The sequence below is a fragment of the Cygnus atratus genome, chromosome 6 (genome assembly GCF_013377495.2).
Source record: "Cygnus atratus isolate AKBS03 ecotype Queensland, Australia chromosome 6, CAtr_DNAZoo_HiC_assembly, whole genome shotgun sequence".
NCBI classification, from domain to species: domain Eukaryota; kingdom Metazoa; phylum Chordata; class Aves; order Anseriformes; family Anatidae; genus Cygnus; species Cygnus atratus.
The window spans coordinates 25,663,404-25,678,279 of NC_066367.1; the positions used below are offsets into that span (position 1 = coordinate 25,663,404).

Consider the following 14,876-nt stretch of genomic DNA (forward strand, 5'->3'; position numbering starts at 1 on the left):
AAGTGACATTTTCTGACAGCTTGTGATTGTGAGCACCAAACCTCATAGAAGCCAGAGAGGCTAAAGGTCAAAGTCTAGGTGCATTGCCAAAAACTTTCCTGGAAAGGTTGCACCACACTTGCTTGTGCACCATGTGCGCTCCCTGACTGCAAGTATCAGTCATCTCACTGCTCCCTTCTGTTCTTTCTGCCTGTTTTTTTGCAGCCACCTGATGTCTTTCACCCTAACCCTGGGGTTCAGGCTCAATGGGGCGAGGATTGCCATTTAATTGTAAGCAGAAATGCCCATCAGAGTGCAGCTCAGTGTTCCGTGTGCTACCACAGTATGCGTCCAAACCCTGCTGTCTAGGAACAGGAGTCTGGATTCTTTCTCTAGATCTGGGAAACAAATAGAAATTCAGATATGTATGCTGAATTGAATAGAGAAAGTGCAAAGACTCCTTTTTTCTTAAGCTGAGGACTTAGAATTTGTTTTGCCCATATTCTTGAAGCTAAAAAGCTGTTATTTAAAATGAGGAAGAGCAGAAGGGAAAGTCTGGTTTCATTTTTGGTCCCCATGCAGCTTAGGCTCAGGCAGCATCTCTGTTCTTACCCTGCCTTGCGAAACTTTCCCAGTCTCTCTGGCTTGCTCAAAACTGGCCCTGGCTAATTAAAGTAATCTCAAAGCTTTCCTTTGGTCTCAATAGTGCATCTTTCACTTAATTAAAGATTTCCAGTGCCTTTTTTCCCTTTCGGTTGCACTACAGCAAGCTTAAGTGCACAACCAGAAAAGAATGTTGATAGGGTAAGTTGAATCACATGCACATTTTATTTGTTTAATTGCACACTGCCCCCTTTTTTCAAGCCAAGACGGGATTCAACCCATGCTCAACCTCTTATACGATTTTAATGAGAATATATTGCAGTGTTTGTCATCTGAAAGAGTATTAGGCCCCCACTAATGCAATAGATGTGATTTCCCTAAAGAAAAACAGGAGGCACAGAACAGTGAAAATGTCATCCTGAGTTCTTCATTAGTCTCTTTAATATTGCAAGATGTGCTGATTTTGATTCCTGAATCTCAGCCTAATTGTTGGGAGAATCAGATCCAAATTGGGCATTTCCTCAAACTTATTTTAGCTCCTTCTCAAAGCAAACAAGTAAATGCTGAGCAAGTATTTTCAGTGATGTAACCTGGAGAGGAATAAAGAATGCAAGACTTCCCCACTTTAGAAAGCTGATAATACACAGAGGTTTCACATGTGATTCAGTGATTACATTTTTGATTTGAAGCATATATAGGGAGCTTGCTTTTCATAGATGAACTCTTAATGTGGGTATACAAAAATGCACTCGGTTGACTGTGCAGGATTTGTCCAGTCTGTCTCAGAAGTGGAAAAAAGAAAAGCGTGTACAGTGGAGAACCCTTAACATCTCTACATAGCAGTGAGCTTCAAAGAGACACAATGGCAAAGAAACCCAGAGCAGAAAAATGAAGGAGAATAAAATAGCCTTGCTTGATGCAGAAGTACAAAGGAGACTATAGCCATGGTAAATTGATTTTGTACTGAATATGGGCTGGTCCATTGGGAGGGTTTTTGAACCTCCTATTCCAGAAATCATTGTGCAAAACAGTGAGAGGAGGCTGCTTAGAAGTCTTGTCACATCCATCAGTGGAGCACACAAAGAGGAAGGAGGGATTTAGCTGTGAATGGCGACTCTGCCAGAGAACATAAAGGGGTGGAGATGGACATCTTTTGGCGGTAGAGGGGCCTCGAAGGAGGAATTGTCCCCACTTTACCAAAGGCGACCATTGCTGTGACTCCATTCTTAGTGGCTTCTTAGAAATAGCTTGTTGTACTTTGTTTGTAGCTGCTGAAGAAAAAAAAAATACAAAACCTGTTCTTTACAGAACAATCGGTGCTGGAGGTGTGAGAAAGCGCTGTGTGGTGCCCACCTGGCCAGTGCCAACCACACCTTCACACGCATCAGCTGTACGTGGATTCCTGACCTGTTCTTGACTGCAGTGAATTTTTCTTTAATCATTTCTGACTGAGTATATTTTAACTTCTTTATTTATTTTATTGATGTACCATATAATCTTACATCTTTGTCATCTCCAGTATATTTAGTAAATGTTTGTTGTCATAAGCTATAAACTGAATGTGAGATGGCAAGAAACCAAATTCCACCGTGGATGTTAATTACCCAACATGCTAAAAGTCTCCTCTCAGTTTCTGTATGCTTTTGATCTTCAGTAATAGGAAACACTGTAAGTCATCCTTCACTAACATCTTCTGTGCTGTTTTCCAGTTCTGGGTATTGTCATTCATTCTCAACTGGCTACAGGCGAGAGCTTTAAGGTCTTTTTTCACTTTGCATACCAAATGTCCCCGTTAACTGAGGCTGTCAATTTGCACTTGGCCCTATCCGTGCTTTTGCACACTTAAAAGCAATAGAAATATCCAGTGGATTAAGTTTTCAAAGAGAAGGTGAGTATTCCCATATAGCACTTGCAACTAAATCATTGCCGTGTTAAGCTTTCAAGCTACATGAAGTACATCATCAGCAAAATGAAATCATTGCCGCAGACTGGCATTTTTCTTTACATAGAATGATAAAAATACAAATAGTAGATAGTGGAAACAGAAATCCAGTGCCATCTTTATCTCTGTTCTCCAGAGCTGTATCTTTCTTCCAAAGTAACATCTTGGCATGTTCATCTAGCATTGCTGCATAAATATGTTGCTGTTGGTGTACGCTCAGCATATAGCCACAGCACAGTGTGTATTCCTGTTTCGTTTACCCTTATAGGCAGCGCTGCAATCCGGTCTGTTGCCAAAACCTGTAATTTGGGCATCATCCCTGGCTGCCACGAGCCCTTCAGTCCAGGTATAGCATCTCTTAAGGCACACCCTTAGCTCCCTGTGTGACGAGGTCACCAGTGTCTTTGCACCCTTCCACCCATTTCCCCTTCTCTGGGACAGGAGCTCACTGCTTGCTCGCCAGCAGCCCTGTGTCGCTGGGATGTGCTCCCTGTGCAGGAGGGAGGCTGTGAGAGATTTAAAGCATTTTACTTTGCACTTGAGACAGGACAGAAGTGTGAGCAGAGAGGGTTGCCACGACTGAGGTGATGTGCAGTGGCTCATCAGGCTGGGATAGCTGGATCAAAGGCAGAAGAGCTTGCCTGCGAGGAGGCTGAGCCCCAGTTCTGGCAGGGGCCAGTCCAGACGTGCGCGCAGTTAGAGAACATAAGGTGGGAGGACAGGCTCGTCTCTAAACCAGTGAGGCTTAGGAGTGAAAACAGTCAGTCCTGGAAGCTCCCCTCCCCATCCGAGGGGTGCAGATGTACACCATTGTTGTCATCCTTGTGCAGCTGGGGATCCGGGGCTGAGGAACTGGAGACTATTGATACTGCATTTCTCATGGCTCAGGATGTGGTAAGAGTCTGTGAGATACAGGGGAACATGAACACCAAAAAATGGTGTCCTTTGGAACTGAGCTAAGACCTGTTGTTAAAATGAGAAAGCCCTTCTTTCTGATGAGTTTTGCCTTCCTTACTGTGCCAGAGCGTGGCATCCCCTTCTGTTCTGGTGTAGGGTGATGGTGTTCAGCAATCTATGAACGCTGGGCCAAAATCCATCACAGGACAGTAAGAGCCTGATGTTTGTTCACAGAGAAAAGATCCGATTCTGAGATTAAGGTTATGGGAACTGGGACCCACTGATTTTTTTGCCTGTTTGCCAGCCTTTGTCCTGTGAGCGTTACATTTTGAGGCCTTCCCAGATGGTTGTGGCCCAGCCACTCCAGCAGAGCCACGCAGCTGGGCCCAGCTGTTGATGTGCATGTTGGGTACTTCATTTAAACTAAACTTAGAGCTTGAGTTTTACTGCAGCCTGAAGGCTCTCAGATCACTTAAGGGAAATCAATTAATTTGATAAAACACCGAGCAATTCCCTTCATCCAAGTCCCGCCCATGCAAATTGACCAAATCCTTCGGCCATCCCTCATACCCGTCACTGCACGCAGTGGTGACCTGCAACGTGCGTAGTGCACGATGAAGCAGAACTATTTATTGAAGCTTGCCATTATGTCATTTTGGTATTAGTTATCTGTTTATCAGGCATGTTTATCACAGTTTTAATAAATTACCTGTGTTGGAGCTTCAGAAATGGCCTCTAGGGTATTAAGCTCCTGTGCTCTATTATTAAGAAGTTGGATTTCAATAAGTTATTATTTATAGAGCGCTGTAAATGTGCCTTGTCCTTGAGAGACAAAAGCCAATGCTTCAAAAAGGAATTTCACTTTCCACACTTTTAGACTGAGGCCACAGGTCTTTATGGAGAAGTCCTGGAGGATTTAATAGGGAAGAAGTAACTAAAGTGATGTAGAAATGTTTTTTACAATATGCTTAATAGAAACCTAAGTTAAACAAGAACCTTTTCATGAATTTTTTGGACCCAGCCTGTAGAAATGACTTTCAGAGAGCTTTTTATTTCTTAGTGCTATAAGACTCAGTGCTTACCAATTTCTTTGAAATGCTGTAGAATTTGCCTGGGGGAGGGTAGATTAACACTGGTGCTGTCTTCTGTGGAGACTGCAAGGTATATAGAAACAGAGAAATAAACTTAAATATGGATTTGTCATTATCAGCAAGAATTCTATGGGTTGCATTTTAGAGGTACAATACATGTTTATCAGCATGGATGAGAAGGCTAAGGCTGACATCACATAGGGAAATAAAGCGGCCTCTGAATTGTCATTGCCTAAAGGACTTGCCTGCACCCTAATTTAGCAAAGTCCTTAAGTATGTGATTAAGCTAGACTGGTCTAGTAGGGCATGTAAATATGTCCATTGAAGTTGGCAGGTATTAAAATACAGTGCAGAAGCATGGTCCCTTCATAATCCCCCCTCCCCAGACTTGGAGAAGAGTTTCCATACCTTGCTGTGAGATGAGCTGATCACAGAGCAATTTCTAAATGTAAATAAGAAATACAGATTTAGGGCTGGTGTAAGGAACGCAGGAAGCCACCTTTGGAGCAAGTCTTTTTTTCCAGAGGTACATTTCTCTCAACATAGTAGTGCCTTGTGCAGTTATTGGAAAGGAAGACGTAAAGAAATACACAGGGAAAGAAATGATTCTGCCAGCTCAGGTCTCCAGTGCACAACGGCTGCCATCCCACAGCACCTCCTGCCCTCCTTCCTCACGGATAACTCAGCAAAGGGTGATGTGACCAGCAGACTGGCCAGGGTGCCCTGCACGGCACAAGTGGAGAACCAAAATCACCTCTTACTCCTCAGGCAGATTGAGAAGCCTCCTGCGTGCTCTGCAGAGGGGTGATGGAAGTGGAGGCTCCTGCTGCTAGCAGTCCTGCAGGCCTGAGGCTGGCGGACACGGCGCTGCTGCTGCTGCCACCGTCAGCAGGAACCTGAGGAGCTCAGTACCTGGGAGAAAATGCTGGGCTTCTCACAGAGTCAGTTCCTGGTTTTCTGCCGTAAGCCTGTACTTGTTTGTTCATCTCCTTCCAAACATACACCGTGTACATTTTTGTGTTACACTTTTTCCCCATAACAGGAGAGAACAGCATGACTCCCGGCCTGTCTACAGGCGTGCGAGGCTGCCAGTAGCTTGTACAGAGCGCTTATTTAATGGGAGTGAGGTTGGTAACAGATGGATAGGTTTATATTAAGAGAGTTTAGAAACTAAGAATGGATTTAATTTGCCCAATAAATACGCATGTAACCTATTCTATTCCAATCTTCACTTTAGTTTTAAAGCAGTGTTCAGGTTTTGTTCAAAAAGCTCCAGCAACCTCTGTTGTTTAGGTACAGTGCAGGGATTAGTGTATGCTTAATCTATTAAACTCACATGTGGTGGTTGAAGTAATTATAAATTGCTGGCCTGAATGTAAAAGCTGGTCCATAGAAGTTGAGGAGATTTTCACATCAGCATGTGAGGATGCACATATCTATTGATAACAGGACTTGCTAGTGACAGGCAGGTACTTTGGATGCCAACACTGGAATGTGCAGGTAATTAAATAAATGTATCTAGAAAGTTTCTTTCAGCAGTGTGTGCTGAATAACTGATTTGATGGCTTATGATGAGCTAGAATTTCTAGATCAGTGTTGATCTGCAGTCTGAACTGGGAGCAAACCGTGATGCTCATAACTTATTAGGAGAGACGTTCTCTTTCTTTTTGTGACGGGGTGTAGCATCTGAATGCTCAGATATGCACTGAGCGTAGCCACTGTTGTGCGTTTCTGTCAATTTTCTTGTTGGCCAGTGTTGCACCATGTGCATACACATAGTTGTGTGACTGTAATTGTTCTCCTTCATGTGATTTCCTTAAAATGCTTAAATAACACATGCCTCCTCCCCCTTTTTCTTCTTTTTTTTTTCCTTTCCTTTTTTAAAAAAAAAAAAAAAAACAGAAAAAAAAGAGCCTGCATAGAGCTCAAGAACAGACATAGGGATGGATGTGAAGAAGCAGCTATCCATGCAAATGTGCTGAATGGAAGGCACATTAATTGCATTTTCAGTTCAGAGACTAAGTTGGTAGCACTCTCGTGCTTATCTGCTCTGATGGCTGGGCAGTCCTGCTCGTGGTTTGCGTGGCTCTTCTCTTACACAGCAGCTGCAGCCCTGTGCTGCTTGTTTCATTCATACAGCATCTGAGTCCAGTGTTCCCCCATTCTGCACATGGACCTTGTGGTTGTAGAGGAGGTGCTCAAAGTGGCTGGGAACACTGTTACGAGCTGCATTTCTATGGGAGATGCAGAAGGGAAGGGATGCTCTAGAGCTTGTAAGGAGGTTGTCTGAGGAACTGGAGTGCTGTTGGTAAGGATGTAAAAGAAGGAACTGCTGACGTCCTGCCACCCTGACAACCTAAAAATGTGTTTTATTGGTTGCTTAAGCATGTAGCAGGTAGAGAAGGAGCTAGGAGAAAGAACATACTGTTCTGTATTTGTCTGTAGTCTTGCTGCCAGCTTTGTCATATCTTCATCCAGGCTGTTTTCCATGACCCATGCCATCAAAGTTGGCTTTTTGCTGCATGGGTCCAGAGGTGTCCACTCTGCTGCTTTTGATGGGCAGATGTAGCAGGAGATACAAAAATAATGCCGAATATGTTTTCTGGGAGCTAGGAAACTTAAATGGCTCAGACAACTGAGAAAACAAATTATAAATTCAGGATGATGACCCAACTGTGTCACCAGAAACGTCTGGTGGATACATTTTGTACCGCAGCCAAGAGTGCAGAGGCAGCTTTCAGCAGTAAAAAGAAATAGTATTCACTTGGTTTATTGAGGAAGATGAGGAAAGGAGGGGGAGGCAGCTAAGTCAGCATGCAAGAAGCTGGGTATTGAGAAGCACTAAGATGAGGGAAGGAGGCAAAGGCAAAAGCATCCCTTAGAGTGCTGTAGGGTTTTGCAAGTGTAAGCAGGTGGCTGCAAAACCGAGAAACACATGGGTGCACACAGATGTACTCCATAAGAGGGAGATTTCTGAAGGTCTCTCTGCTGAATGACCAGGATATAGTTTGAGTTAGGGGCAAAAAGAATCTAAGGGAGAGGATGATAATTTAATTTGGGAAGGAAAGGCTTGGGCTGAGCATGCCAGTGAGATGCAGGAAGTAGAGCTCCAGCATTACATAGGAGTTTGCACAGAAAGCCCAGGACAACAGAGATGACTGGAGTAGGATCTGAAAAGACAGCTGATCAGTCAAGTAAAGAAACCAGACAAAGCTGGAAAGCTTATGCAAAGGCGCCAAGCTCAGAGATCTGAGGCTGCCCAGGACCTCTCGCCAGGTCCAACCCAAAGGCTATGACCACATATGTATGATGGCTCCTGAGAGCCTGGCAGAAGGACTTGTCTAGGCTTTGGGTCAGCTAGCTGGTACATGTTCATACCCTGAAGTACAATATTTAAACATACATTTGCTGCTTGGCCCTGCAATTATATTTTTATTATCGACGTGATGTTCTTTGCAGGGTCATGAATATTTTCTTTGAGTCACTAGAGGTCATTGGAGTTACTCAGCCCTCAGACTAGTTTCTCCCTGTCTCACCAAAGATTTGTGAGACTTGTAAAATATGCTCCGGATTGCCATATAGCTTAATTAGCCTCTGAGCTCTAATGAAGTACACCCTGACTAATGGTGCAGTCACAAACAACATGTTCCTGTAATTTGGGCCGTCACCAAGAACTTCTGTTATCACTAGACTCATCAAGGTGGTGCTTCAGAAAGCTGAAGGGCACTGTTGCCTAATGAAATGCAGAGTTTCGCACCAAGAACATAGCTGGAGGGGATCGGTGCTCCGACACGAGCTGTGTTTACGACGTGCCGCAGAGCCGTGCGGTGCGGGTGTCTGGCAGGAAGAGCGAGGTGTCCCCAAGGAGCCCAGATTCTTCTGCTGCTCTGCTACAGTCCCACAGGAGCCGGAGTGTTTGCAGAGAAGCAGCACTGATCGCTGTAGTAACCAACGATTTTTGTTTTCATTTTGGCCTGTCAAGCACTGTTAAGTTAAACCGGGCGGTATAATGGCGAGCGCTCTGTCCCCGTTCCTGAAATGGAACGAAGAGTCACCTCATAAGCGATCTCTTTTCTGGAGTTGTTTTATATTAAGCTTCTCAAAAATTGATCCATGGTCCGAAACCACTGTGGACAGATGAACGAGGGCCAGAGCTGGGACTGGAGATCAAAACGCCGCCGTGTAGTTGTTTTGCAGATGTCAAGGCTTCCTGGGAGTTGCCAGTCAAAATTTCTTGCTGTTCTGTAACAGCTTATCGCAGCGAGCTTTCTCATCTGATGACATATCCCCTCTCAGGATATGGCTAAATGATCCTTTCCAGCAAGGACTTATCCCAGCTCTCACACAAACACTTCTGAGGCACAAGCTTTTGGCCTTCAGCCTGGGTTGGACTGCAGCGCATGGGAGGTATTTCCCAAGCGACTCCCGAGGAAAGATCTCTGTTCTTCCCTTCTCCCACCAAACCTTTGCATGTGCTCATAAAACTTTACTTAAGCCAAACTGAACTGGATTTTCAGCTGACAGACAAGATAGCATTTTTTGGAGTGAGGAAGAATACGTCTTCTCCAAAAGTTAGATATATAAATGCATTTCCTGGGTGGTGGCAGTATTTCTTGTGGTTATGAGCAAGTATCTTCATGGAACCAAGGTGGGTTTTTTTGTTTGTTTGTTTGTTTGTTTCGGGGGGGAATTCAGCCCCTTTCCTTGGTAGTCTTTCTCCTGCAAAAAGCAGGATTTATCATGTGTCAAGGGGACAATTTCTGTGGAAGCCTTAGTGTTTAAAAAAAAATAAAATTGGCTGCACTGAAAAAGTTCAAGAAGAGTTCAGATCTGGGCCAAACTTTGAAGCCATTTCCTGTGTGGGTAATGGACTGGGAAAAAAAAGAAATCCTGGCTTTTTTAGGGGAGCTTTGGATCTGTATCTGAACTTTGCAAGCATGGCCTTTCCCTGTGAAACAAAGCTATTTTTCTTGTTCACAGAATGATGTATTAATGTATAGTATGGATGTTTATATGTATTTTCACCTCCAGCTAACAATACCTGCTTTAATTTGTTAGAACTATTTTTAAAAAGTACTGAAGGGAGGAAAAATGCAGAGGGCACAGAACGGTTGGGTATGTTTCTGATTTTTTCTTAAATCTAGAAGTTATAACACAGCTTTGCTGGTCTTGACTTTCCTTGTGAAGGAAGGGGCCGCTTTGCTCCGAAGGAGTTATGCAAGGCTGACTGGGGGATCCCACGAGCTCTTGGTCCAGATCGCGCAGTCCTCAGTCAATTTGGGCCCCCAGCATTTTACTCCACCTCAGGATCTGGCCCCACTTCTCTGGCATCACCAGTCACCATCCAGCCTTTCTCCACACTTCTCATCTGTCTGGGTTTTGCCTGTCTGCACACAGTTCTTGTTTTATCCGGCTCACGTCACTGCAGGATTACTTAGAAGGTGATGATCTTGAGGGTAAATTTGAGAGGACCACCACATCTGTACGCAACTACTGGGTTTCCTGTTGGGAAGGTTTTCATTTTGGTGATGAAGGCCGGTGGTTTTGTACAGCACTGTCCTCCTTGAAAATGGGTGAGGACTCAGCATATGGGACTTGTGTCTTGGAGCTTCCAGTTGAATGATGATCAGAAGTTGTATTTACATGTAAATTAAAGCCTTACCTCTGTTAACATTCCAGTTGCTTCTGCCTCTGGACATTTCATCTATTTATCATTTGTGTGCACTGTGAGCACAGTGGGAGCGAGATACATGTTTACTGTCACAACACCTTGTAAATTGGGCTGTATAAATTTCTGGAGATGCTTTTTTTGGGGAGTCTCCAGACATGGTGGTTTGTGGCGTTGTCATGTGACTTGTGCGTTTTGGTTTCTCAGGCAACAGCATGGGGTTCAGATGAAGACACCAGGAGGTCCTGTCAAAGTAAAGGGAAAACAGAGGTAAGTTTTCCTTTGCTACAGACATGCTATGGGTGAATTTATTTACATCATTCCATTAGAAATCCCCACAGGGAGCATCTGACACCAGCTTGAGCCCATAAATCTGCAGCTGTTCGGAGCTAATACCACAAGTGCCTGGGCACCACAGAGCAACCATTTCAAAGGCTACCTGTCCAAGTTATTAGACTTGCACTACATGAAATTTAAAGGTGATTTCACTGCTGGAGAGGACGCAATTTGTGACATATCAAGAATCAGTATGGTGGCAAATCCAGGGAAACATCCTGTAGTGGGTCTGAGGCTGGTCAGGTTGGCTTAGTCTTAGTACTGAGCAGCGAGCCATTGGCGTTCGGACACGTGGGCCTGTGTCTGATACTTGTTTGCAGTTAGAGCTGATTTTTGTATAAATCTCTTGAAGATGAAAATTGAATCTGCTAGGACACTGCAGTTCTTTTCAGGTGGAATGTCATAGAGCTCCTTAGGAGGCTGGCGCAGTCTGCTAAGCTGCGGTTCAAAACCAGAACTGTTTGAACTAAGGCATGCTATCTCAGACGTCTGAAGTTTGCAGGCATTTCTGACTGAAGCACAGGTCCTCTTCTGCCCCACTTCTGAGAAACTAAAACAAAACCATGTACTGAAAACAAGTATTTTGATTTTTCAAATGTGGTGTTGGTACTGTTCAAACATGTTCAGGCCTCAACTGAGAGGGTGTCCTGTTGTCCTAAATATTATACCACAAAGAGTTTTCAGTTTAAACCAAAGGAGTTGGAAGATAATCATGATCTTTGCTGTAGACTTGGACAGTCAAGCAGAGAGTGCTTGTGTGGCTTGCCCAAAATCTGGAGTTCTGCCAAGTTCCAGCTCAGTGCTTCAAACACGGGATTATATGATTTTCCATTGACCACATTCATTTCATATAATAAACTGTATGTGATTATTGTGTTAACTTGCATATACACAAAAATGCTAGCTTGAATTTTGTAGGATGAGCAACAAAGAGCTTCATGTAGTTTTGGAGAAGAGGAATATCAGTATCCTAGAACGGGTTTTAGAGTTTGCGTAGGGACTGCTTCACGTAGAAGAATACCATGGAGTCAAAATAGGTTACGTTATGTAAACACCAAATTTTGCCAGCCACTAGAAGAAGAACCCGAAAGAAGATGAACAACATTAAAAAACTCTAAAACCCAAGACGCAAAGAATTTTTGAATTTGTGGTCTTTGTACTTTAAAATGTGTACTCTGAAGAAAGGATTTTACTCTGTACTCCCATTGTAAAAATTTGTGAACCTTAGTCCATTGTTTATGAAGAATTTGAATTTATAACCCAGAATTATTTTGTCAGCCCCCAGATAAAACCCTATGAGATTCCATGCACTCCACTGAACAAATTCTAGGATAATTTCAATTTATTATTTTTACTGTCATGCCAAAAGAAAGCAATGGTCTGAGCATTTTTGCTGCTGCTGCTGCCTCCACACACTGCAAAGAGTCTGCCAAACATTTCATGAGGATGATGCTCCAAACAGCTGAGTTTATGCTGTTTGTTATCCAGAGCTTAATATTGTTTGGTGGGTGCAGGAGCCTTGGGTGTGCAGTTTTGAGGAACAATAATTAATCATATTGTTAGACACTTCTTGACATACAATTAATGGCAAACAGAGGTGTTGACTAAGAGTCTGACAAGAAGACATGAAGCTATGAAGAAAGGCAGAAGGATTCTGCAGTAGATAAGTAAACTCAGATCTCCCAAGTCTGTATCTAGTTTTGCCTGTATGTCCATGGATGAATCCCTCCTGGGAGTCTACACATTCACTGCTCATTACACTGTAGAGAAATGACTTAGTGCTAGCTCCAAATATATAGAGCTCAGCAAGCTGATGAACAGCTCTACTCCAGCTGAGAAGTCCAGCTCTGACCTAGTATGTTTGCCTTTGGCTGGGTAAATGCATCAGGCAAGGGCAACACAATGTGAATATTTCTATTTATGCTGTGTGATAGTGGTACAAGAACCAGAACTCTGTCTGTCTCAGCTCTGCTTTGTCAAAACTTGACTAATGGCAGTTTTCTACATAGCACAGATGATGTGATGATAAATATGCTCAGAATTGTCAGGCACTTAGATATGTGGTGATAAAGGCTAGAAATAAGGAGGACCTTTGGCTCTTATATTAATTCACAGTGTAGTTTGGGTAAGTTATATGACTGGTTCATTTTCCTTGCCCATTTAATAATGTCTTTATTTTAAGATGAAGCTTTCAAAGCTACCTAGTGTATGAAAATGCCTTTTTCTTACGCCCGTTGAGTATCTAAATTGGATTCTCCCTGCTGCTTAGAAAATCTCCTCCTAAAATGCCTAGAGTTTTACCATAAGGAAAATAAGAAGTGCAAGAGTAAAAGCTACAAAATGCATATCACGGAAATATAATTACCATGGCATGATGATGACTCTACATTTGAGTACCAACTGGATAGAGAAAAGGGAGATGAGAAATCTGTTTCCCAGATTTAAGGCTACTAGGTCTTTTCCTCTGACACCTTGTGTAGTTCTGGCCAGAAGTTTCACCTGCCTGTTCCAAAACTGAGCTCAGTAACTTGTCTTTGGCTGCTGCACCTTCCTGAGGAAGGCAGAAGGTTTTGAATCAAACAGGCCAACTGCATGCTTTGCTGGCTTAATCAAATGGCTGATCACCTTCACTGTTAACAGCATGTACTTTATTTCCTCTTTGAATCTGGCTTCAGTTTTGAGTGTCTGTGTCTCTTTTTGCCCTTCTCTTATAGATTAAGGAGCTCTTTAGTTACCAATATTCATTATTTTTTGCAAAACCATTTATATGCTCTTGTCAAGTCAGTACTTAGACTTTTTGGTAATGTAGAAAGCTGAGATCTCCAAGCCTTTCTCTAACTCACTCTTCCACTGCTATTGAATATTTTTGTGTCTGTTTTCTGCACACTCCAATTTTTCACCTGTATTCCCATGTCAATCTCTAATGCCTGAGTGTGATTAAAATAGTCTTCTACCTCTTATTTGCCCTCTGTTCATATACTCAGCAGTTTCATAAGCTCTTCTGTCATAGGAGATCCTGCAGAATTGCCTAGTTACTGTGACTACTAAATCCTTTTCACAGTTGCTAGTTTCGGGGTGTAATCTCCCACTCTGTACATAAAGTCGTTTTGTTCCTTGCTCTTTAATGTGTAAGATCTTTAAAAAAATGTATTTTGTTAGTTGGGTATAGCTTAACAACCAGCCTAACGTATATGTCTGCTTTGGCCTCATTGGTAATTGCTATTTTTCTGATCGTTAGGTTATCCACAAATGCTGGTTAAGAAAAATGTTGATACTGGACTAGTACCTTGCCATCTGAGTCCCTGCTAGAATAGCAACTTTGTGAATGATTTTTCTCAGAGGACTTTTTTTCAGTCCACGCATTTATCAGATTTTAATCCTTTAAAGTATATGTACTTGAACTTGATTTTAAAAGTAACTCTCTACTATATGTCATGTGGTATTAAAATATACACTTCAGAAAAGTCTCTTTCATTTATATTGCTATTTTTGTCAACCAAAGCTTGTGGTTTCCTCAAAGAATTGTATATGCTTTATTTGCCATGTCACTGGAGATCCATGCTGGCTTCCGCTAGTAATTATTCCTATTTTTGCAGCATTTATAAAATGCATCCTGATCAGCACCTTAAAATTCTCCCCTGGAAACCATCCACCATACTGAGAGATACTGCAGAGAACAAAATCGGTGTTATGCTGCCTTTCTTTCTGTCTTCCAAGTGATATCACCCAGAGGTTGTAGTTAAAATGAGCGATGGATAGAGTGCAAGGGGAAGAGGTGCCACTAGATCAAAATGTATTTAATTTCATTAGGAGCTGCTCAGCTTCTAGTCTGTAATTGGTTTGTCTCTGCATAACAGCCCCATCCACCACATCTAAGGAATTTTGCCTGACATAGAAAACTGTGGCTTTCTAAACAAGCGCCCTTTGGTCTTTGACTTGTCTAAGCATAAAATTATTTGTTAACTTTCCAAAAGCAGCACACCGCCATTTCAAAGAGAGAAGGGAACTGTTTGCGAAAATGGCAGCGCTCCAGCGCTTACATGCTGTCCTAAGGACTTTGGGTAGCAGGGGGAAAGATGATGCACTGATAACACTTCTGGAGTAAGAAGGAACCGAGGGAAGCATCTGATAGGCATCCAGCTACTGTTTGTCCCGGACTGGTTGTCTCCCTTTTCTTGTATGATGTCCTGATACAGGGGGTTCTTGGATTCATGCAAGGTTGCAGGGAAATCCTGGCCCAAGGTTTCAGGCCAGTTAAATGGGTTTGGTGCAGAAGTTGCTAGGCTAATGGAGGAATCTGCTATTTTAGGCCTCCAAGTGGCTGTCATACAGAGGTTGTGTCCCTCTGGTCATCTAATGT

At 42.9% G+C, this 14,876-nt stretch overlaps 1 protein-coding gene across 6 annotated transcripts in view; it reads left to right on the forward strand.

Annotated features, from left to right (window-relative positions):
* Positions 1-14,876, forward strand: part of SEMA5B (semaphorin 5B) — a 274,579-nt gene that overhangs the window by 178,575 nt on the left and 81,128 nt on the right. For all 6 annotated transcript variants that reach the window (XR_004777167.2, XM_035536719.2, XM_035536718.2 and 3 more), the window contains one exon: positions 10,388-10,450. Coding sequence is in view for 5 of the 6 variants with exons in the window: in XM_035536719.2 (XP_035392612.1) it covers positions 10,388-10,450 (63 nt within the window). In the remaining variant the exon portion in view is untranslated. The remainder of the gene's footprint in view (positions 1-10,387; positions 10,451-14,876) is intronic.